The sequence below is a fragment of the Phocoena sinus genome, chromosome 19 (genome assembly GCF_008692025.1).
Source record: "Phocoena sinus isolate mPhoSin1 chromosome 19, mPhoSin1.pri, whole genome shotgun sequence".
In the NCBI taxonomy this organism is placed as follows: domain Eukaryota; kingdom Metazoa; phylum Chordata; class Mammalia; order Artiodactyla; family Phocoenidae; genus Phocoena; species Phocoena sinus.
The window spans coordinates 39,894,623-39,918,217 of record NC_045781.1 but is presented as its reverse complement, the minus strand read 5'-3'; the positions used below and the strand labels follow the sequence as shown (position 1 = coordinate 39,918,217).

General features: G+C 49.8%; 2 protein-coding genes across 4 annotated transcripts; one reads left to right on the top strand and one right to left on the bottom strand.

The window, feature by feature from the left end:
* Positions 1–483: 483 nt before the first annotated feature.
* LOC116743945 (cocaine esterase-like) lies at positions 484–21,316 on the bottom strand. 3 transcript variants are annotated; one of them, XM_032613152.1, is made up of 14 exons: positions 20,874–21,316; positions 20,096–20,290; positions 14,661–14,865; positions 13,604–13,745; positions 12,806–12,939; positions 12,467–12,725; positions 11,929–12,027; positions 11,518–11,658; positions 11,322–11,402; positions 10,949–11,093; positions 10,390–10,527; positions 9,308–9,380; positions 8,681–8,863; positions 5,157–6,146 (listed from the first exon to the last, which is right to left on the bottom strand). In XM_032613152.1, exons 2-14 carry the CDS (start codon positions 20,208–20,210, stop codon positions 6,014–6,016), a joined length of 1,848 nt encoding a protein of 615 aa, XP_032469043.1. In that variant the 5' UTR covers positions 20,211–20,290; positions 20,874–21,316; the 3' UTR covers positions 5,157–6,013. The 3 variants fall into 3 exon arrangements, with proteins under 3 accessions (XP_032469044.1, XP_032469043.1, XP_032469042.1); XM_032613153.1 differs by lacking the exons at positions 5,157–6,146; positions 20,874–21,316 and adding an exon at positions 484–1,218 and having other exon boundaries at positions 20,096–20,866; XM_032613151.1 differs by lacking the exon at positions 20,874–21,316 and having other exon boundaries at positions 20,096–20,866.
* A 15-nt stretch (positions 21,317–21,331) lies between these two features.
* CIAO2B (cytosolic iron-sulfur assembly component 2B) lies at positions 21,332–23,354 on the top strand. The gene is made up of 5 exons (XM_032613154.1): positions 21,332–21,558; positions 21,721–21,800; positions 22,105–22,230; positions 22,689–22,734; positions 23,148–23,354. The coding sequence occupies exons 1-5, from the start codon at positions 21,417–21,419 to the stop codon at positions 23,243–23,245; spliced, it is 492 nt and encodes a 163-aa protein (XP_032469045.1). The 5' UTR covers positions 21,332–21,416; the 3' UTR covers positions 23,246–23,354.
* The last annotated feature ends 241 nt before the right edge of the window (positions 23,355–23,595 follow it).

Below are 23,595 nucleotides of genomic sequence, written 5' to 3'. Positions count from 1 at the left end.
CAACTGACTCAAGCTCTGCCTCTGCCCTTTACCCATCATGAGACCTGGAGCCTCAGTTTCCTCATCTGTAAAATGAGGATAATGAAAGTCCCTACTTCACAGGGTTGTAATGTGGGGGATCAAAGGAGATGAATGCCTGTCCCAGTGCTCAGCACAACACAGTTCCTGGCAGAGAGTATGTGCTCATTAAGGGGCAGTCTAGGGCTTCCCTGGTGGTGCAGTGGTTGAGGGTCCGCCTGCCGATGCAGGGGACATGGGTTCGTGCCCCAGTCCGAGAAGATCCCACATGCCGCGGAGCGGCTGGGCCCGTGAGCCATGGCCTCTGAGCCTGCGCGTCCGGAGCCTGCGCTCCGCAACGGGAGAGGCCACAACAGTGAGATGCCCGCGTACCGCAAAACAAACAAACAAACAAAAAAACCAATTGTGTTTCTATACACTAGCAATGAACAATCTGAAGATGATATTAAGAAAACCATTCCATTTACAATAGCATCAAAAAGAATAGAATACTTAGGAATAAATTTAATAAGGGAAGTTCAATACTGTACATTAAAAACTAGGAAACATAATTGAGAGAAATTAAAGAAGACCTAACTAAATGGAAAGATGTTCCATGTTCATGGGTTAGAAAACTTAATATTGTTAAAATGGTAATACTTCCCAAACTGATCTATACATTCAGTGTGATCCCTATGAGAATCTCAGCTGCTTTTTTTTTTTCCAGAAATGAACCAGCCGATCATAATTCACTTGGAAATGCAAGGGACCCAGAACAGCCAAACAATTATTATGGATTGATATGTGTCTCCACGTAAAATATATGTGGAGTCATAACCCCCAGTACCTCAGAATGTGACCTTATTTAAAGATAAGGCCGTTAGTCAAATTAAGATGATTACAGAGGTGGGCCCTAGTCTAATATGCCTGGTGTCCTTGTAAAAGGGGGAAATTTGGGCACAGAGACAGATGCGTCAGAGGGAAGACAATGTGAAGCCAGAGGGAGAATGCCATCTATAAGCCAAGGAATGTGTGAGGCTACCAGAAACTAGGAAAGAGGCATGGATTCTCTCACACAGCACTCAGAAGGAACCAACCCTGCTAACACCTTGATTTCAGACTTGTAGCCTCTAGGATTGTGAGACAATTAACTTCTCTTGTTTAAGTCACCCAGACTGTGGTCCTTTGTTATGGCAACTCTGGCAAAATAATACAGCAACCCTGAAAAAGAAGAACAAAGCTGGGGAATTCACACTTCCCAATTTCAAAACTTACTACAAAACTACAGTAATCAAGATAGTGTGGTAGTAGCATAAGGATAGACATAAAAATTAACAGAGTAGAACTGAAAGCCCAGAAACAAGCTCCTTCATTCATGACCGATTGATTTTCAGTAAGGGCACCAAGACAGTTCAATAAGTGAAGAATAGGTTTTTTTCAACAAACGATGCAGGGACAGCTGGATAACCACATGCAAAAGAATCCCTAATTCATACCATATACAAAAGTTAACTTCAGATGAATGTAATTCATTCATGTAGCAGTTAAAACTATAAAATTCTTAGAAGAAATCATAGAGGTAAATCTTTATGACCTTGGATTAAGCAATCATTTTTTAGATATGACACAAAAAGGTCAAGCAACAAAAGAAAAAATAAATTAAACCTCATCAAAATAAAGAATTTTTGTGTTGCAAAGGTTACTGTCAGCAAAGTGAAAAGACAATCCACAGAATGGGAAAAATAGTTGCAAATCATATATTGGATAAGAGACTTGTATCTAGAATATACGTAAATCTTTACCACTCAACAATAAAAAGGCAAATAATCCAAATGGTCAAAAGATTTCAGAAGACATTTCTCCAAAGGAGATATAAAAAGGGCCAATAAGCGCATGAAAAGATGTTCACTATTTTAGTCACTAGGGAAGTGCAACTCAAAACCACAATGAGGTACCACTTCACACCCACTGGGATGACTACAATCAAAACAAAAGATATTAACAAGCATTGGCAAGGATGTGGAGTGATTGAAATCCTCACACACTGCTGGTGGGAACATAAAATGGTGCAGCTACTTTGGAAAACAGTTCAGCAGTTCCTGAAATGATGAAACAAAGAGTTGTTATATGACCCAGAGTTTCCATTCCTAAGTATATAACCAAGAGAAATTAAGTCATATGTTTGCACAAAAACTGGTACATAAATGTTCTTAGTAGGGGAATCCATAAGAGCCAAAAATGTGGAAACAACCCAACTGTCTATCAAGTGATGGATGGATAAACAAAATGTGGTATATCCATACAGTAGACTATTCAGCCACAGAAAGGAATGAAGTACTGATACCTGTTACAACATACATGAACCTTGAAAACATTATATTAGATGAAAGAAGTCATACACAAAAAACCATATACTGGGATTTCCCTGGTGGTCCAGTGGGTGAGACTCCGAGCCCCCAATGCAGGGGTCCCCAGTTCCATCCCTGCTTGGGGAACTAGATTCTACATGCGTGCCACAACTAAGAGTTTGCATGCCGCAACTAAAAGATCCCGCATGCCGCAACTAAGACCTGGCACAGCCAAAATAAATAAACAATATTTAAAAACCAAACGACCCCCCCAAAAAAAACCCCCAAACCCATATATTGTATGATTCTATTCTATGAAATGTCCAGAATAGGCAAATCCATAGATTTGACAGAAAGTAGATGCGTGATTGTCAGGGGCTGGGGGTGGTGGTGCGGGGAGGGGTGGGAAGTGACTGCTAATGGGCACCGGCTTGTTTTTGGGTGATGCTGATGCAAACGTTCTGGACTAAGATAGTGGTGATGGTGGCACAACTTTGTGAATATACTAAAAACCACTGAACTGTACACTTTAAAGGGGTAAATGTTATGGTATGTAAATTACATTTTAAAAAAAAGTTGAGATTTGGGCTTCCCTGGTGGTGCAGTGGTTAAGAGTCTGCCTGCCAATGCAGGGGACACGGGTTCGATCCCTGGTCTGGGACGATCCCACATGCCGCGGAGCAACTGGGCCCGTGCGCCACAACTGCTGAGCCTGCGCTCTGGAGTCTGCGAGCCGCGGGTGCTGAAGCCCCCCGCGCCTGGAGCCTGTGCTCCGCAACAAGAGAGGCCACTGCATTGAGAGGCCTGCGCACCGCAACTAAGAGTGGCCCCTGCTCGCCGCAGCTAGAGAAAGCCCGCACACAGCCACGAAGACCCAACGCAGCCAAAAATAAATAAATTTATATTTTTTTAAAAAGTTGACATTTAAAAATTGTGGTCTGCAAATGCTGGTAAAGTTGCAATGAAACTTGTAGACTCCAGGGACTTCCCTGGCGGTCCAGTGGTTAGGACTCCACGCTTCCACTGCAAGGGGCATCGGTTTGATCCCCGGCTGGGGAACTAAGATCCTGCAAGCCGTACAGTACTTCCAAAACAAAGCAAGACACCTGTAGACTTTGCTGGTGGCAGTTTAAATCGGCAGAGCAGTTTCAGAAAGTGTTACGCCAATGGTGACATGTAAGAAATGGAGAGGTCTCCATAAGGTATATGAGTTACTTTCCATGGCTAAAGCTTTCACCATGGATATTTAGTAAACAGCTAGTTGGCTGAAAAATGTACAGTTTATGGAAATTCACATAACATACAATAAACCATTATAAAGTATACAATTCAGTGGCATTTAGTGTGCTTGCAATTTTGTGTAACTACTGTATCTCTCTAGTTACAAAACTCTTTCACTTCCCCAGCAATACACCCTGTACCCATTAAGTAGTCACTCTCCATTCCCACCCCTACCCCCCTCACCTCACACAACAATACCCCCATCCCCTGATGACCTGATAACCATTAATCTGCTCTCTGCCTCTATGGATTTACCTATCCTGGATGTATCACATAAAAGCAATCATACGATATGTGACCTTTTGTGTCTGGCTTCTTTCACTTAGCACCATGTTTTTGAGGTTCATCTAAGTTGCAGCACGTATCAGTACTTCATTCCTTTTTCATGGCCGAATAATATTTCACTGTGGCTGTACCACAATTTTTTTTATTTTTTTATTTATTTTTTATTTTTTTAACATCTTTATTGGGGTATAATTGCTTTACAATGGTGTGTTAGTTTCTGATTTATAACAAAGTGAATCAGCTATACATATACATGTGCTCCCATGTGTCTTCCCTCTTGCGTCTCCCTCCCTCCCACTCTCCCCCTCCCACCCCTCCAGGCTGTCACAAAGCCCCGAGCTTATATCCCTGTGCCTTGCGGCTGCTTCCCCCTAGCTATCTACCTTACTACGTTTGTTAGTGTGTATATGTCCATGACTCTCTCTCGCCCTGTCAAAACTCACCCTTCCCCCTCCCCATATCCTCAAGTCCGTTCTCCAGTAGGTCTGCGCCTCTATTCCTGTCTTATCCTTAGGTTCTTCATGACATTTTTTCCCCTTAAATTCCATATATATGTGTTAGCATATGGTATTTGTCTTTGTCTTTCTGACTTACTTCACTCTGTATGACAGACTCTAGGTCTATCCATCTCATTACAAATATCTCAATTTCATTTCTTTTTAAGGCTGAGTAATATTCCATTGTGTATATGTGCCACATCTTCTTTATCCATTCGTCCGATGATGGGCGCTTAGGTTCTTTCCATCTCCGGGCTATTGTAAATAGAGCTGCAATGAACATTTTGGTACATGACTCTTTTTGAATTTTGGTTTTCTCAGGGTATATGCCCAGTAGTGGGATTGCTGGGTCATATGGTAATTCTATTTGTAGTTTTTTAAGGAACCTCCATACTGTTCTCCATAGTGGCTGAACCAATTCACATTCCCACCAGCAGTGCAAGAGTGTCCCCTTTTCTCCACACCCTCTCCAGCATTTATTGTTTCTAGATTTTTTGATGATGGCCATTCTGACTGGTGTGAGATGATATCTCATTGTAGTTTTGATTTGCATTTCTCTAATGATTAAGTTGCAGCACGTATCAGTACTTCATTCCTTTTTCATGGCCGAATAATATTTCACTGTGGCTGTACCACAATTTTTTTATCCATTCATTCATTGAAGGGCATTTGGGTTGTTTCTACCTTTTGACTATTATGAATAATACTGCTATAAACATTTATTTATACATTTCTCTGTGGTCCTATGCTTTCATTTCTCTTGGCTGTATAGCTAGGAATGGAATTGCTGGTCATATGGTAATTCTGTGTTTAATGTTCTGAAAAACAAACAAGCTCTTTTCCACAGTGGTTGGATGATGCCGTTATAGAGCCTCAGCACCTTGGGCCTGAGCAGCTCTGCCAAGGGGCCCGAGGACTGAGGATACCCAGGGTGTATGTTGGGGGTGACTCTCAGGTAGGCCTGCTCTCTTGGAGGACCCTCAAATGACAGGGCAGAAGCAGGGCACTACCCTCCAGTGGCCCTGAGACCCGGGGTAGGGATGATGGAGGAAAGGGGGCAGGAAGACTGCTATTAACAACTCGAATCCCATTCCAAATGCAGGGAAGATGTGACTTAAGAGCCAGACCTCCTGCACTCAAATCCTGGCTCTCCCAAGCGGCAGCTGTGTGACCTAATACAAGTTACTTCACAGCTCTGGGCCTAGTTTTGTCATCTATAAAACAGTGATGATAACAGGAACCAACCTCATAGGGTTAAAGTGAGGTTACATTGTGAAAACACGAGGTGAGAAACCAGAGCCAATGGGAGCCTGTTCTTGTGTCAGGACAGGGTCTCTCAGGGTGTCTGTCTCTCTGCTGGCTTGGGAGACTCCCACTCCAAGGCGGGGCAGGACTTACCTCTGGGCCTCAGTGTCAGGAACATGGCTGGCTGGGAGTGGGAGGTGGGGGGATGGGTGGAGAGTATGAGGCACTGGCAAATACTTGCTGATTCAAACGGTTGGATGTGCTGATTCAATGAGGGACAGGGTGAGGGTCATGCCTGGACTAGGTGCCAGATCCTCTCCTGGGGTTCCAGCTGGCACCTCGAGTTGGAGAGCCGGAGGATCAAACTTCTGCCAGAAATAACCAGTGCAGCTTCCTGAATCCTCTTTGGTTGGAAGGCTCCCTGGTGGGGCTGTTCCCTCTCCCATAACCTTGACACATAGGTACATTCAGGGCCTCATGAGAAAGAGAGAGACTGAGAAAGAGAGAGAGGCAGGTAACCAACCACAATGAGATGCCACTACATACCCATTAAATTAATCAAATGTAAAAGACTGATAAGACCAAGTGTTGGCAAGGGTCTGGAACAATCGGACCCCACCTATAGGGCCGGTGGGCGTGCAGAAATGGGGCAGTCAATTGGAAGGCAGTTGGGCACCTTCTTTAAAAGTTAAGCACACACTCTCCACATGACCCTGCAATTCCACCCTTAGCTATTCACTACTTACAAAATGAAAGCATACGTCCACACAAGGACTTATCTGAAAACGTTCATAGCAACTTTACTGAAAATAGCCGAAAAATAGAAATCACTCAGATGTCCATCAATGGATGAACGGATAAAAGGTGGCATGTCATATATGGAATACTATTCAGCAAGAAAAGAGAACTACTAGTTGAATCTCAAAAACATTATGCTAAGAGACAGAAGCTGGTAAAAGAATGATTTCACTTCTATGACATTTTAGAAAAGGCAAACTATAGCAACAGAAAGCGATTTAGTGGTTGTGAGGGACCAGGGTCAGGGCAGTGCAAAGTGGCGTAAAGGAACTTTTTTTTTTTTTTAAGATTTTTTTTTGATGTGGATCATTTTTAAAGTCTTTATTGAATTTGTTACAATATTGCCTCTATTTTATGCTTTGGCTTTTTGGCCACGAAGCATGTGGGATCCCAGCTCCCCGACCAGGGATCAAACCCACACCCCTCGCATTAGAAGGTGAAGTCCTAACAACCGGACCACTAGGGAAGTCCCTAAAGGAACTTTTCTGAGCAGTGGATGCATCCTAAAACTTGATGTGATGGTGGTTGTATGTCTTATACATTTATCCCAATTTATCAAACTGTACACCTAAAATGGGTGAATTTGATTGTATGTAAATTATTCCACAATAAAGCTGTTAAAAAAAAAAGATTAACTAAAACTAGTCCTAAAAACTAGTTCTGGGAATCCACTTTTGGGAAGTATACTGTGCATATTCAGGACTGAAAAACAGAGGCATGCATGCCATAGGTGCTCAACAAATGCTTTGAGGATGCGGGGGTGGCGGAAGCATTAGCACCAGGCAGAGTTCTTTAGATGGAAAGCTCCTTCCGGCTCCAGAGTTGGTCATCTCAAGCTTAAGGTTATGCTTGTCTGCCATCTGGTGGCCATAGTTGGCAATGCAGGAATCTCCAGCCTTCAAGCCCAACTTCAGGAGGCTCTATGGTGGGGCAGAAAGAAGGGGGACCTTCCTCCTGGGAAACCTGGTGCCCAGAGGGTCAGAGATAGGGAGTCCTGGATCTATGAGAAGAGGGATACAGCTTCTTAATAATAGAGAGAAAGTACTTTGGTTGCACAAACAGGCAGAGTGAACATAATTGGTACCTCTGCATGTTGAGATAAAATGTAAGATAGGGTTTTTTTGTGGGCTGGAGATGGTGCAGGGGGAATAAAAGTTTGGGGAAAACAATGAGATAAGTAGGAAAACTAATCACGTGGATACCCACATTGAATTGGTGAGTTGGGCGATGCTCAGCAGAGGGGGTGGGGGAGGGGGGCAGGGTAGCAAGGGGAATTCTAAAAGGCAAGAGGAGACCTCCCTGGATGAAGAGGCCCTTGGGAGCCAGCCGACAGGAGTCTCTTCCCCTAGATATGCCTGGATCTTCTGACCCCTCAATCCTACTTCCAGGAAACATCCCACAGATAAACATCTTCATGGATGTGCTACAGTCATGTAAAGCTTGGGCCCTACAGTGTCTGCAGAACCACTGAGAATGAAGACAAACTTCCGGAGGCAGTGACTGAGGAACCTGCCTGCTTCTCCTGGCCAGTGGGCAGCTGGTCCAGGCTCCAGGGACCCATGGACAAGCCCACTCTGAGTTCCTACAAAAAATGGGGTCAGTTACCTCCGTGGGACACTGATAAGTGAATGAGTAGGTTGTTTAAATGTCAATGATAGACAACACTTAATCTAGGGGACAATGAGTGGGGACAGGGACACTTATATTCTTAGTAGTTGGGAGCCTCAGTGGGGCTGAGATCTCAGAGCTCCCAGGCTCCTGGTATCCAGGCTTCCCATTGGCCATTTACAGATGGAAAGCATGGGGGCCTTGCTGAGAGCCAAGTGTGGGCGACATGCCCCAAAGCACCTTCCTTCAGAGGGAGAGGAGAAAGAGGGTGGGGCGGGAGTGGAGGTGAGGAAGGGAGGATGGGGCCCAGGGCCCAGTGGGGTGTTGAGGAAGGTAAACTTCCATTGGGGTTTGCTCATCCAGCTTCCTGGGAGGGTTTATGGATTGTGTCTAACAAGAGAGGACCCATGGCAGGCTTGGGAGCTAACATCGTGCAGTAGGTTCTTCAATGTTTGCTGGATGGATGGATGGGTAGACAAATGAATGAATAAATGAATGGCTATGTGAATGAAGGAAAAAACTACTGGCTCCTCACTGGGTGTGTGTGGGCACATCCAGCAGACCCCCACCTACACTCAAGCCCACCCCTCCACCCCCCTCCCCCCAGACGCAGGCAGTTACAGTTCTGTGTGCTTCTCCTTGGCCTCCATTAGCTCCCGTATCTTCTGGGGTAGGGTCTTCGTCCAGAACTGCAGCCTGTGGGCCTTCAGGGCTCGGCCCACTGCAGGCTGCGTGTTCAGCTGCATGTACTGCTCCTCCTGGTTGAACACAGGCCAGTGGGGCAGACCCTCGCCGTTGGGGTTCCTGTAGACATGCCCTCCCGTGGGGCAGTGTAAAGGTCATTGTGGGCCCTACCCAGCCCAGACAGAGCACCGTGACTGGGATCAGGCAAGGCAGCCAAACAAGCTTGGGGAATGGGGGTGGGGTTCCAGAAGGAGGAAAGAAGCTACCTCCCACCAGAGCGTCAGCTCCGCAGGGGACAGGGCGGCCTCTGTCCCTTCCTGATAGAGGGAGGCTCTGCAGATAACAGCACTGTCACCCCCCATCCAGGTCACCCCAAGATGGAATGAGTGTCCAGCACCCATAAGGCCCCTTTCTGTCCAGGAGGGTCCTGGAGCTGGGGAGGGGGCTGCCATGCAATTAAGGACACATCCGCTAATGAAGTCACCACAGACAAGGGGAGCCCAGGATGGGCTCAAGCCCTGCCCTCCCCACCGTGGAGGTTAAAGTAGGAGTGTGACACCTCACCCATTTCGAGCAAAGTTGGCCCAATACTTCATCATCTTCCTGCTCAGCAGCTCCTCCTCCTCAGTGAGTTGGACTACAGAGCAAGAGGACAAGCGTCCAGGTCAGGGCAACTCCGTCCGGCATGTGGGTCATTCCCCCTCACCCCATCCCAGGCTCCTCCCTGCCATCCCAAGGCCTGGCTCTCTGCCCGCTCCCCAGGCCCTCTCCTTGCCCAAACCCCATATATTCATCCCGGCCTCTGGCCGACCCAACACTGGGCTCATCCCTGACCCAGAAGGCTCCCATCTTCTGACAGCAGAAGGCCATTTAAGAAATAAATATGGGGCTTCCCTGGTGGCGCAGTGGTTGAGAGTCCGCCTGCCGATGCAGGGGACACCGGTTCGTGCCCCGGTCCGGGAAGATCCCACATGTCGCGGAGCGGCTGGGCCCGTGAGCCATGGCTGCTGAGCCTGCGCGTCCGGAGCCTGTGCTCCGCAACGGGAGAGGCCACAACAGTGAGAGGCCCGCGTACCGCAAAAAAAGAAAGAAAGAAAGAAAGAAAGAAATATGAAAAAGAAAGAAAGCAAGGAATGAAGGAAGGGAGGGAAAGAAAGAGAGAGAGAAAGGAAGGAAGAAAGAAAGAAAGGAGGGAGGGAGGAAAGAAAAGAAAGAAAAAAAGGAAGAAAGAAAGAGAGAGAGAGAGAGGGAGGGAGGGAGGGAGGGAGGGAGGGAGGGAGGGAGGGAGGAAGGAAGGAAGGAAGGAAGGAAGGAAGGAAGGAAGGAAGGAAGGAAGGAAGGAAGGAAGGAAGGAAGGAAGAAAGGCCTTTCAAACACCCCCTCTGCACCCATGCCAGAAACCCAAGGTCAGGGTGGGGAGAGGTGGAGGGAGCACGGGTTCCAGTCTGAAGAATATTACACTCCAATTCAAGCTCAATCTTTCTAGCTGTCACATCTTGGACACCTGATCCCCTCCTCCCGCTGAGCCTCAGTTTCCTCGTCTGTACAGTGAGGGCAATCACCCTCACTCAGGGTCTTAGCCAATGTCCCATCCCACATCCTGGGAATGAGGAGTCTCTGAGAGACCCCCACCTAGGAAGACTCACTGTGGCTGCTCCCCAAAGGACTTCTGAAGATGAAGTGAACCTCATCTCCATGGTCTGCCCTCACATAGCTCGGCCTGAAATCCCTGAAGAAGCTCGGCTGATGCTGGAACTCGTAGAAGTAGACAGGGGCGTAGGAACCTGGGGAGGTGCGGAAGACGGGCCGTGACCTGGCGGCCCCTCACCTGGGGCTTTCTTGCATCACCCATGGTGATGACATAGCTAAGTCCAAAGCTGGTTGGAATCTGGACAATGGGGTGGAGGAGCCCCAGGCTGGAGCAAGGGCAGTGGGAAGGGCCTGGGTTCAAATTGTGGCCTTGGAACTTCCTAGGCTATGGTTTTAGACAAGTCACTGAAGGTCACTGAACCTGTTTCCTCCTCCGTAAAATGGGGTAAATGTCTGTCTCTTAGACTAGCCATGAGGATTTACCACGATGAAGGATATCAAGTGCCAGGCACCAATAAATAGACATGGTCTATTTGGACACCAGTAGACCTCATCTGGCACCTGCAGCTCTGAGTGGCCCCCTAGCCAGTCTGCCCTTAGTGCAGATGTACTCACACTGCAACTTTGCTACTTGGAGTGCAGGGATCACGAAGATGCAGTCCCCCAGGATCTCATGGAACTGGATTCGGAGGGTCTGGGGGTCCTCACTGTCCCCTATGTACTCCTCCATCAACAGGTCACCAAACTCAGGCGGCATCATCTGCGCCAGGGGATCAGGAAGAGGCAGGTTAGGCAGGCTGGCAGGGCCGGGACGCAGCAGAGGCAGGACCGGGAGACGGATCCTGGGATGGGATAGGGAATCGGGGAAAGGGGCCAAGCTCTGGGCGAGGGGTGCTGCTTGCACAGGATATCTGGGGGCTGGGTTTCCCGTGCCTTGGGAGAGGAAAGGAGCCCCCTCCCCATGTGGGCAGGTCCCCAGGAACCTCACCATCATTTTTGATATTTTCTGCAAGCCATCCTTTATGGTCTCTCTGTCCATTTCCTTCTGGGCGTCAGAATTGTTCATGAACTGGGTGGTGGGGGAGTATGGAGTTGGAGATACGATGGGCCTGGAGCTACGAAGCCCTGAGGCCTTCCCACTGGATGGGCTCCCCCGCACCTGGAGGCTTGGGAGTGGGCCTCACCGAGGGGATGATCCAACTGTATTCATCGTTGTTTACACCAATGATGCTGGGGACAGGGTGCAAGTCGGCAGAGGCCAGCAGCTCCTGGGGGTGCTTGGGCAGGAAGATCCCGTCCACCAGGCCAGGGATGATGCTGAAGGGCTAAGGGACACTCAAGGTCAGGTTGCAGACAATCTCTGATGCCGCAGACAGCTTCCACCCCTTCTTGGCTCGTCCCAGAATGCTCACACCCACCCCAGCAGGTCCTATACCTGCCTCAGCATGGCCTGGCCTCGATTTCCCATCCAGGGCTGTGAGGACACCAAGGTGAGGAGCTACAGTAACTTGCCCAGGGAGGATGAAGGGCACCCAGGCTTGCCTGCCCCACACCTACTGGACCCTTCCCTCCACAGCCATGTCCATCAGTCAAACCTTGTTGATGGCCAGAATCTCCTCTTCACTCTTGTGCCGCAGGCAGTCCACCAGGGCCTCTGAGTCAACCTGGCCACAGGCAGACAGGTTGGCCACCACCTGTAAAGAGACCAGGCAGCGGCTGGCTCATGCTTCCAGGTAGGGGAGAGAGGTTTGCCCAGTGCCCCAACTGGAGGCAGGTGTACCCCAAATCTCACAGAGTATTGTGAATGGATTCCTACAGTTTTGAAATTGTTCCAACTTCCCTGATGCTCAGAGGACTCTGCCAGGGGGGCCATCCCACCTGCCTATATGGTCCTGCCTATGATGGGGGCTCCCAGTGCAGCAGTCTTGTGGGCCACAGAATGTACTCAGCCTCTGCACTGACAGAGGTCTGTGAATTCTGACCCTTGAACAATCCCCACATAGGTGGCTGTTTCCAAGGTCCTCTGATGGCAGGGGAGTCCTTGTTATCCCCATTTAACAGACAGAGTAATGGAGGCTGAGAGGTAAGAGATGGGGCAGCAGGTCTGGGCTTCCCACGGTTGGGGGCACTCACTGTGGAGACCACGTCAGATGAGTTGGCGGTGAAGCTGGGCAGCAGGGCCACGCCACTCTCCATGATGGCACAGTGGAAGAGTCCTTTGGACATGGGGGACACAACATGCAAAGACACGCTCATGCCACCCGCAGACGCGCCAAAAATGGTGACATGGTCAGGGTCGCCTCCAAAGTAGATGATATTCTGCTGGACCCAGCGTAGTGCGGCCACTTGATCCAGGTAGCCCCAGTTGCCAGTTGCGTGTTTGTCTCCAGTGCTGAGAGGTGGCAGGGATGAGGGTCATGGGACTGTCCTGGCTCCATCAGCCTGTGTTGCCGAGCCCAGCCCCAGTCTCACCTGAAGAAGCCCAGCAAACCCAGGCGGTACTGGATAACGACCACCACCACGTCCTCGAAGGCCGCCAGAGCAGAGCCGTCATACGTGGAAGCCATGCCCATGACAAACCCACCACCGTGGATCCACACCATCACCTGGCGAATCCAAGGCACAGACACCATATGGCTCCCACCAAGCCCAAACCCCATCAGTGCTGCTACCTAAACTAACCACCACTTTGGCTCTGTCCTCCTAGCCACACGGACAGAACTCCAGCAAGACAAAGTGGTGTCTTCACGACCTAGGCTGAAGGCAACCCAAGTTCTATCAGGAAAACCGGGCCTCCCACACTTTGGGGCCCGTCCCACATACCGAAGCCCAGCTCCATTTCTCCCAGAACCCTCTCTGACATGGAAAGAAAAGGGATGTCTCTCTGATCACCCCACATGCACGCACATTAATTACAAGTGTGCTCTATTCTCATTGGCCCAACAGATAATCCATGGCTGGGGTCTCCGGCCACCGCAAAGTGCATCCCTCAGCACCTGAGTGGGTCCTGGGTATGAGTTGGTTGGGTATAGGTCCTGGGTCCCTACCAGGGCCACAGTTTCTGACGTCTGGGAGCAGCCAGGGTTCTGTGACCCTGTGCCCAGGTATCAGCCACACATGCTGGGTAAGAAATACTCTCTTGGATCTGATAGTAAGAAGCTTCTTAACAGGGTCCACACTGCAGTGGGGCCCAGGCTGATCTTGTTCTTTTCAATCTTCTGCGGAAGAAATGTCCTCCCACCCCTTAGCCAGCTGTGGCCTGGCACTCACAGGCAGCTTAGAGCCCTCATGGGAATGGGCAGGTGTGTAGATGTTGAGGTACAGGCAGTCTTCAGACATGGAGGTAGAAGGCAGGGTCACATTCAGTAGTTTCAGAGTCAGTCCTTTCATGCTAGCGAAGTCCTGCAGACACCTGGTGACCATGGCAGGCAGTCAGTCCTGGGGCCATGCAGTGGCCATAACCAGATCCTGGGCCCAGATATGCTCCCAACTACCCTTAGTCCCACTTCCTCTGATACCTCACGCACATGTGATCCCTCCCTAAAGCCCCTTTGCACCAAGCTACAGGCCACAGACTCTGGGGAAGCTGGGATGGAGCCTAGTCTTCCAGGAGGCCTCAAGCTTATGAGGGCCTTGGATATCAATCCTCCTGAGGTTGAGAAATCTTGACTCTGGAGGGTCTCTATGAGAACGATTGGTTGCATGTGTTGACATTCACCACCATATCACTGTACTCAGGCAGACCTGGAACAGGGGAGTAGCCTGTATACATGTGCTGCCAAAAGGAATGGATTAATTTCTCATGAGAAGGGCAGTGGGACATCCCTCATCCCAAGTCAGACTCTCAGGGAACCTCATCACTCCCACAGTTTCCAGTTTCAAGAACATATACACACCCCTTGGTCAACGGCATCTGGCCCTGTCGGTTGGCACAGTGATTGTGCAGAGCGGGGTCTTCTGCTCCTCAGGGATCTAGTGTCTGCTGCTAGAGTCAGGAGCTCCTACGAGGTTCAAACCTCTCCCAGAGATACCTCCTCTGGTGGCAGAGATCACCTGTCACAACTAGAACCTAGGGAGTTGTGTGTCTCTGCTTGTCCCTTCAGCTTGTGGCGCTAATGCTCTTTGAGTGCTAAGCCCTCAGTCTGGGAAAGTTACTTCACCCTTTCAAGCCCCTGCATGCTTATCAGAAAAATGCATGTGAAAATCCACCAAACTCAGAGGGAAAACTGGCTGTTTTGAAATGACATGAAATGACAACTGCAGCCTGGCCCAGAGCTCAGAGTACCCTCTATCCCAGGGCTTAGAGTTCCCTGGACCCCCTGCTTACTTGGCTGGGTGGGAGGTCCCATCCTTTACACCACTCCAAGATTCCGGGGGCTCCGGGGGCGCAAACCGCAACAGCCCTAGAGGTGGCTTGGCGAAGGGAATTCCCAAGAAGGTGTGGATCCCCACATCAGTGTTCTTCACATGGACGAGGCTCCCCCGCACCTGGCCCGTGTGCGTGGTCCGCACGGGGCTGGAAGAGTCCTGGCCTGTGGGCAGAGAGATGGACATCAGGGTTGGGTCTCCCCATTTAGCCGCCCTCACAGACTGCTGATGTCGCCACCTCCTTCCTGTCCTCAGCTCAGCTCAAGGGACACTGATCTACCAACACTTGCTTTACAGATTTCCTGCCCGTAACTCTGCGCCCCCCACCCCCAACTGCCTTCACTGCCCCAGCCTTTTCCACCATGCTCACTGAGGCTCCTTGGGGCTCGGCACCATGGTTTAGCCCCATAGTTTAGCCTCAAACAAATAGTCACAAATGAGCTTGATGGAGTGAGAGTGTCCTTTCTACTCACTGTGTGCCAGGTCCTAGGAGGCAGTAGGAGAACTGTGGGAATCGGACAGACAAGATTCCTGTCCTTAAGGATCTCACACTCTAGGTGGCAAGAATGACATAAAGAAAGTATCCTCCAAACAAAGAGTGATAGTATGAGGAGAACTACAAAGAGAAGGGCAGCTGTGTCTAGAACATAAAAAGCACAGCCCGCCCTGCTATGGGGATCAGGGAGGCAGAAAGAGATTGAAAGTCCCCTAACAGAGAAAAAGCTGATATTATTATTTTTGTTTTTTAAATTTATTTATTTTATTTATTTATTTTTTGCTGTGTTGAGTCTTTGTTGTTGTGCGCAGGCTTTCTCTAGTTGCGGCGAGCGGGGGCTACTCTTCATTGCGATGCACGGGCTTCTCATTGCGGTGGCTTCTCTTGTTGCAGAGCACGGGCTCTGGGTGCACGGGCTTCAGTAGTTGTGGCTCGCGGGCTCTAGAGTGCAGGCTCAGTAGTTGTGGCACACGGGCTTACTTGCTCTATGGCATGTGGGATCTTCCCGGACCAGGGGTCGAACCCGTGTCCCCTGCACTGCCAGGTGGATTCTTAACCACTGCGCCACCAGGGAAGCCCAGAGCTGATATTCTTAATAGATAAAGAATTTCTATAAATGAATAAGAAATATGCCAGCTACGCATATTTGGTGAAAGAATATTTTCAGACAGAATAAGGAATATCAGTAAATGGCTCTTACACAATGAGGAGATGTTCATCTCACTCATGCTAAGAGAAATGCACATTGAAATCTGACTGTGATGTCAACAACTTATTTTGTCACAGAAAGCAAGACAATCAGACATTCTATGTTTTCTGTTGGAAGTCCACTGCACCACATATGAAGTAGTCTTGTCCCCAAACAAAACAAAGCAAAACCTAAAATCTGAATCTGATCAAGCCTCTGGAACATAAATACAAGTTTACAGGCATACAGGGGACAGAGAAACAGTTAAAAGACACCCTAGGGATGTAATCAGCAAGACCCAAACTCTGTTATATGTGTAATCTAAAAAAATGATACAGATGAACTTATTTACAAAACAGTGACTCACAGACATAGAAAACAAACTTATGGTTACCAAAGCGACAAAGCGGAGAGGGATAAATTAGGATTTGGGGATTAACACAAACACAGTACTATATATAAAATAACCAACAAGGACCTATTGTATAGCACAGGGAGTTATACTCAATATCTTGTAATAATCTATAAGGGAAAACATTCTGAATATATAATATATATAACTGAACCACTTTACTGTACGCCTGAAACTAACACAACATTATAAATCAACTATACTTCAGGAAAAACAAAAACAAAAAAACCCTCAAACTCTGGGATACTCTCCAGAACAAACTGGTTTCTTCAACACAGCAACAAAATTACAAGAAAAATAAAAGAGAGGCAGAGGAGGAATCTGAAGATTGAAAGAGACTCATGAAATACTTCAAAAAGATAGATAATAATAAATATTGGAAAGGACGTGGAAAAACTGGAACCTTTGTATATTGCCGGTGGGAAGGGAGAATGGTGCAGGTGCTTTGGAAAACACCCTGGCAGTTTTTCAAAAGGTTAAACATAGGACTTCCCTGGTGGCGCAGTGGTTAAGAATCTGCCTCCCAACGCAGGGGACACGGGTTCGAGCCCTGGTCCGGGAAGATCCCACATGCCACAGAGCAACTAAGCCCGTGCACCACAACTACTAAGCCCGTATGCCACAACTACTGAAGCCCGCGCACCTAAAGCCCGTGCTCCGCAACAAGAGAAGCCACTGCACCGCAACAAAGAGTAGCCCCTGTTCGCCACAACTAGACAAAGCTCGCGCACAGCAACGAAGACCCAACACAGCCAAAAATTAATTAATTAATTAATTATTTTTAAAAAAGGTTAAATATAGAGTTACCACAGGACCCAGCAATCCCACTCCTAGGTATAAACCCAAGAGAATTGAAAACATATGTCCACAAAAAAACTTGTGTATGAGTGTTCATAGCAGGATAATTTATAATAGCCAAAAAGTGGAAACAATCCAAATGTCCATCAACTGATAAATGGATTGATAAGATGTACCATAGCTATACAATGGAATATTATTCAGCAATAAAAAGAAGTACCAAACATGCTACAATACGGATGAAACTTGAAAATACGCTAAGTGAAAAAAGCCAGTCACAAAGGGCCACATATTGAATTATTTCATTTATACTTCCAGAATTGGTGTATTCATAGAGACAGAAATGTTGGGGAAAGAGGAATTGATGTGGTAAACTCTGTGACTATACTAAAAACCACTTTAAATGGGTAAAAGTTATGCCATGTGAATTATATCTCAAATCTGTTATTAAAAAAAGCACATCTACTAATGTTTAAAGAACTTTGTTTAAATCATGGTTTTAAAAAAGTCATAAATATCATGAGATAATATGAAATAAGAATATTTGACTAGATGTTTGATTACATTAAGAAATTATGAGACATATATTTCTTCTTTTAGTAGGACATGATAAAAAAAATTACAGGTGAGGGGCTTCCCTGGTGGCACAGTGGTTGAGAGTCCGCCTGCCGATGCAGGGGACACAGGTTCGTGCCCCGGTCCGGGAAGATCCCACATGCCGCGGAGTGGCTGGGCCCGTGAGCCACGGCCGCTGAGCCTGTGGTCCGGAGCCTGTGCTCCGCAACGGGAGAGGCCACAACAGTGAGAGGCCCGCGTACCGCAAAAAAAAAAAAAAAATTACAGGTGATATGATGTCTGGGATTTGCTTCAAATAATGGTGCAAAGGAGAGGTGATAATCCAGACAAAACTAAGTTGCCCAGGTCTTGATAACGTTAAAGGTAGATCATGGTACACTGAGTTTGTTATATTATTCTCGCTACCTCAGATGAGGAGCCCTGAGGTGCTGTGTGACCTCGGGCAGTCCTGACCCTCTCTGTGCCTCAGGGCGCAGGGAGGTATCCAGTCAGGCTCCCAATTCCCCTGGTGTTATCTCCACTGGCTCCCACCTCCCTAGCGCCTTTCCTCCTGCAGGCTCAGGCTCTGCTTCTGCAGAATTTGGCAGATTTGAGCCTGGTTTCATAATAAAAAGTAAAAAAAAAAGAAAGAAAACAAAAAAAAAAACATCCTTATGGAACTATATTACCCTACACCCATTAGATTAACGTGGATGAATGCACCTGACGACACCTGGTGTGGGTGAGGCCGAAGTTAGCAGCTATTCACATGCTCCACAGAGGGCAACTGAACAATGCCTTTCCAAGTCAGAAGATTCATCCTTCTCCCGAGGAACACGCTGTCTACATAAGTCCTTTGTGGGATGTAACGTCTGCCCATGTAATTCACTGCCTCCACCGACCTTTAATGCTTGATGTTTGTTGTAGCAAAAGACAAAACCTGCTAAAATGTTCCTGAGCAGAGGCTAGTTACATCAAGGATGCTTCCTCCTTGAAGAGAAGCCCTTTCATTAAACAGTATGAATAAGTTCTACCATGTGGGCATGTGGAGAGGTCACTCCCTGTGTCAGGAAGTGGAAAAGCCAGGGACCAAAAAGGGAGACAATGTGTGACCATTTGGGTGAAAACCAAGGATGCATGCACACATCCATTCTTGGGTAAACTCCTGGTTAGTGTGTGGAAGGCCCTGGGGACCTAGATGGTCCCTGCCTATAAGCCAGGACTGGGTGGGAAAGGAGAGGGTCAGACCCATCATCTGTGCTTGCCAGTTCTTCTTTTCTGAAAGTGGGTCCCATCCAACATAGCAACATTTTTAGAAAGAGGCATCAGCGAGGCCTCGCAGATCGTGGTGCTGGAAGGTTCCAGTGACCTCTTAGAGCCTGGTGAGCAAGGGGTAAGGGCAGAAGCACGATGGGTTGGGCCTCGGGGTAGTCCTGAGTGTGGACGCTACCCAGGCAGATTCGACTGGGAAGGGAGAGGATAATCAGGTCCCACAGGCAGAGCCCGTTTGGATTAGAGGATCACGCCCTTCAAGAGGAGTGCAGGGAAAAAAAAAAAAAAAAAGAGGAGCGCAGGGGACTTCCCTAGTGGCCCAGTGGTTAAGACTCCACACTCCCAAGGGGGGGGGTGTGGGTTCGATCCCTGGTCAGGGAACTAGATCCCACATGCTGCAACTAAAAGATCCCACGTGCTGCAACTAAAGATCCCGCATGCTGCAAGGAAGATCCTGCACGCGGCAATGAAGATCCAGCGTGCTGCAACTAAGACCTGGCGCAGCCAAATAAATAAAAAAAAATTTTTTTAAAAGAGGGGGCACAGGAGCTGGAGCTGTGCCCAGGTGCCGTGCCCACATAGTGTAACCTATAAAGGCTACCAGTAAGGGCTGGCACAAAGAGAGATCACCTTTGCCCTGGAGGTCAAGACCTGCCCTCATTCGGGGTGGGTGCATGGGGTGAAGAGAAGCACGTGGAAGTCTGATAGTAGGATGTGGTGGCTGGGGATGGGGGCTTCTGTAAGCTTAGCCAGTAACCTTGCCCAGGGCTCCTGTGGAGAGGGGATCAGTGGGTGTCAGGACACCCCTCTGGCCAAGGGCCGAGCCAAATGGCGGCGGGAAGGTATAATTATTGCTGTTATTACCCCCGTCAGCACCAGCTCCACCACAAACAGTCGCAGGGAAATGTCCCAAATAACTCCCCAGCCCCAGCGATGCTCAGAGCCCCTAGGGCCTGCTTGCGCCTTGGGGTAGTGCGACTTGGGGCAGCCCAAACTCTCTCTGCGCCTCAGGGGGCGCAGAGATGGCGTCGTATCCCTCACACGGTTCTGGTGCTGGAACTCTCCACCGGCTCCCACCTCCCGGACGCCTTTCCTCCCGCAGCCTCAGGTCCTGCCTCTGCAGAATTTGGCAAATCCTACCCCGGTACCTGCCGCCCTGCGTCGGAGCCTCACCCTGGCCCGGGACAAGGAGAAGCAGGACCCCGAAGGCCACGGCTCTCAGCCGCTTGCGAAGTCGGTCCAGCTGCATCGTGGGCTCACAGGTCTTTTCTGCACTATCGACGGACATGCTGCTTTTCACCAAGAGGCTGCGCAGGGACGCATCCAGCCGTCGACGATTGAGTGTCTCGCCCAGGCCTGGACTTTGTACTGGGAAGGGAGTAGGCGGGGAAAGACGGGTTTGGCAGGAAAGCAGGACAGAACGGGTAAAGGCCAGTGGCAGGTAGGGGCTAGCACAGCCACTTCCCCTCTGTCCTCTTGGGCCTCCTCCGCAGGGACCTTGAGGCTTCTGCAGCCCCTCCGCAATACCAAGAACCCTCTCCACAAACCTGTGTTCAGTGTCCTTATAGTCACAGGCCCGACAAGTGTGTTCCGAGGGGGAGAGAGAGGGAGCAATAATCTGTGATTGGGGAAACGAGGAGAGCTTCCTTGACGAGGTGCACGATCAGGATTCCCATAGACAGATGAATAAAAACGACCTTCGTTCAGAGTGAAAGTAACTGCCCGAGTAAAGGCAGGGAAGTCTGACGGCCCTTCATTCCAAAAACTCCTCCTTGCTTTCGGGGATCGATTTCCTGGGTCCGCCTTCATCCCCCTATTGTCCCTGGTCTGAGGGTCTCTGTGGGCCCTCCTCCCTACTCGGCAAAGGCCGGCCTTCTGAAATGCACACCTGATTGTGGCACTCATCTTAAGGACACCCTCAACCCCACCCCGTGTCTTTCCCTGTCCCCACCTCCCGTCAAAATCGAGGTCACGGTCCTTTATCCATTGGACAAACATTTGAAGAACGTCTTCAGGGCCGCACGCTGGGAACCGGGAGAGCACTCCCAGGCCCAAGGTGCAGCGGGGGCTGCAGGTGCGTCACTGGGAAGTTCCGAAACGCAGCGAACCGTGCCAGGACAGAGGCAACTCTGGGCGCCCGCCCAGCCTAAGGGGCAGGCCTCTCGGAGGAAGTGATGCCTGACGGTACGCCTGGCTCAATCTCAAGACGGGTCTTTAGTGCCCCAGCCTTGGCCTGCGCCGCCAGGAACCCTCCCGATTCGCACACCGTGGTCCCTTTTCTGTGTCTTTGTTGGAGCGCTCGGCATTTTCTCGGATCCGCGTAGAGAGCGCGCGGAGGCAGCCGCCCCACCCAGACCGCAGGCGGCATACCAGCAGGGCCGGGTGTCCCTCGCGTTACCCCGTCGCCACGCCACGCCACGCCCCCTTCCCGTTCCCCGGAAATGCACCGTAGGAGCGGAAGCGCCCGCCTGCAGTTGCCGGCAGCAGTTCCGCGATGGTGGGCGGCGGCGGGATGGGGGGCGGCCTCCTCGAGAACGCTAACCCCCTCATCTACGAGCGCTCTGGGGAGCGGCCAGTGACCGCGGGCGAGGAGGACGAGCAGGTTCCAGACAGCATCGACGCGCGCGAGATCTTCGATATCCGCCGCTGCCGGGCGCGGGCGGGTTCGCGGGGGCCTGGGAGGTGGTGGGATGAAGTGATGTCCAGTAGTCGGTGGAGCTGTAGTAGGGCCGGGCAATCCCGGGGGGGGGGGTTCTGAGTGGGCAGAGGCGCAGAGTCCCCTTTCCTTCACTTGCCACATCTGATTCGCTCCATCAATGACCCGGAGCATCCACTGACGCTGGAAGAATTGAACGTAGTAGAGCAAGTCCGGGTTCAGGTGAGTCACTCGCAGCGTCCAGGGGAGCGACTTGTTCGGGAGAGTCAGAAGGGCTCAGCTGTGCACCAGGGGCCTGGCGTTCTCTCAGCTCACGGACTCCTCAGGGGATCTTTGGAATGGTGTGTGTGTGTGTGTGTGTGTGTGTGTGCGTGTGTGTGCGCGTGCCCATTTTATGGATGAAGAGACTGAGACGCATACTGATTAGATGACTTCCCTGAAGCAACAAACTAAGAAGAGGGTCAATGGGCTGGACGGGCCATGACTGCTAACATCCCACCTCCTAACATCCCACCTCTCCAACCAGGTGAGCGACCCCGAAAGCACAGTGGCCGTGGCCTTCACACCCACCATTCCGCACTGCAGTATGGCCACACTTATTGGCCTGTCCATCAAAGTCAAGCTTCTGCGATCCCTTCCCCAGCGTTTCAAGGTAAAGTGGAACTGAGCCCTGGGGGTGGGGCAGGCATGAGTGTCTGCTACTGAGGAGGACATGGAGAGCATGAACTTGAACATCAGAGTGAGATCTGGAAGGATCCCAGCTAGCAGAGATGAAACTGGGAGGAGGCTTTCCAGTTGGATGGGACAAGAATAAAGACCCAAGCTGGAAAGTGCAGAAAAGTAGTGAGGAGTGTGGCAGGAAGGGCAGTAGGGAGCTGTAGGTAAGTTTGGATCAGGGATGGGGCGCAGGTGGGCCTTTAAGTCAGTAGCAATTGGCCAGTCCTTTGGGTAGAGATGGAATGGCTGTGAGTGGGTTTGGGGTGTAATGGAAGGGCCGGAGTCCAGAGGCATGATTAGGAAGAAGGATCAAATGGAGGTGGTGAATGGGGAGAGGGGAAAAGGGGGTAGCCAGGTGTGTGAGTGCTCAGGCCCCACCTATCTCCCTCCCAGCTGGACGTGCACATTACACCAGGGACCCATGCCTCGGAGCATGCAGGTAAGTATGGGCTGGTGTTGAGGCATTAGCCCGGAGTCTCCCCGCTTGCCATGGTGGTCTGTAGGGCAAGATTAGGGGGACGGTTGGGGGTTTGGCACTAGGTGGGTGACTCCCCAGTGGAGGTGGCAGCCTAGACCTAAGCTGGCCTGACTTGAGTGTCCTGTGTTTACCATGTTCTCCCACTCCTGCCCTCTCCCTCTCCTAAGTACACAGGACCAGGGTTGTCAGGCTTTATAGTATAGGAAGCAGACATGAGTGGCCAGGTGGGAAGGGGTCACAAGAAGGTGGGGTAGGTGTGGGCTCAGGTGGTTGGGGTAGCCTGACCAAGGTTTGGGATCCTGGGAAGGCGGCGACAGGAGGGCTTTGTTGGTGGGGGTATAAATATATTTCACCACTCTCTTCTTTCCACCCAGTGAACAAGCAGCTTGCGGATAAAGAGCGGGTGGCAGCCGCCCTAGAGAACACCCACCTGCTGGAGGTTGTGAACCAGTGCCTATCAGCCCGCTCCTGAGCCTGAATTTTTGCTCCCAGCCCCACGCAGGGCTCATGGCCTTGTTTTCTTGAACCACTGACAATAAGAAACATTTTGCATTTTGTAATAAACCCTTAATTTATATTCATTTCCCAGCATGCCTGAGAGTCTTTCATCTCAGTGGGGGTCACTCCGGGTTTGGGGTAGGGGTGGTAGTGAGTGCCTATACAGGCTGGGTCAATGAGGTTTGGTTCATTTTTTAAATTTCTGCCAATGGTTTGATTGGGAAAAGTTGCAAGTGTGCCAAAAAATTGAAAGAATATTGTAGTGAACACTTTTGTATACCCACCACCTAGATTTAACAGTTGTTAACATGTTGCAGCTTTGGT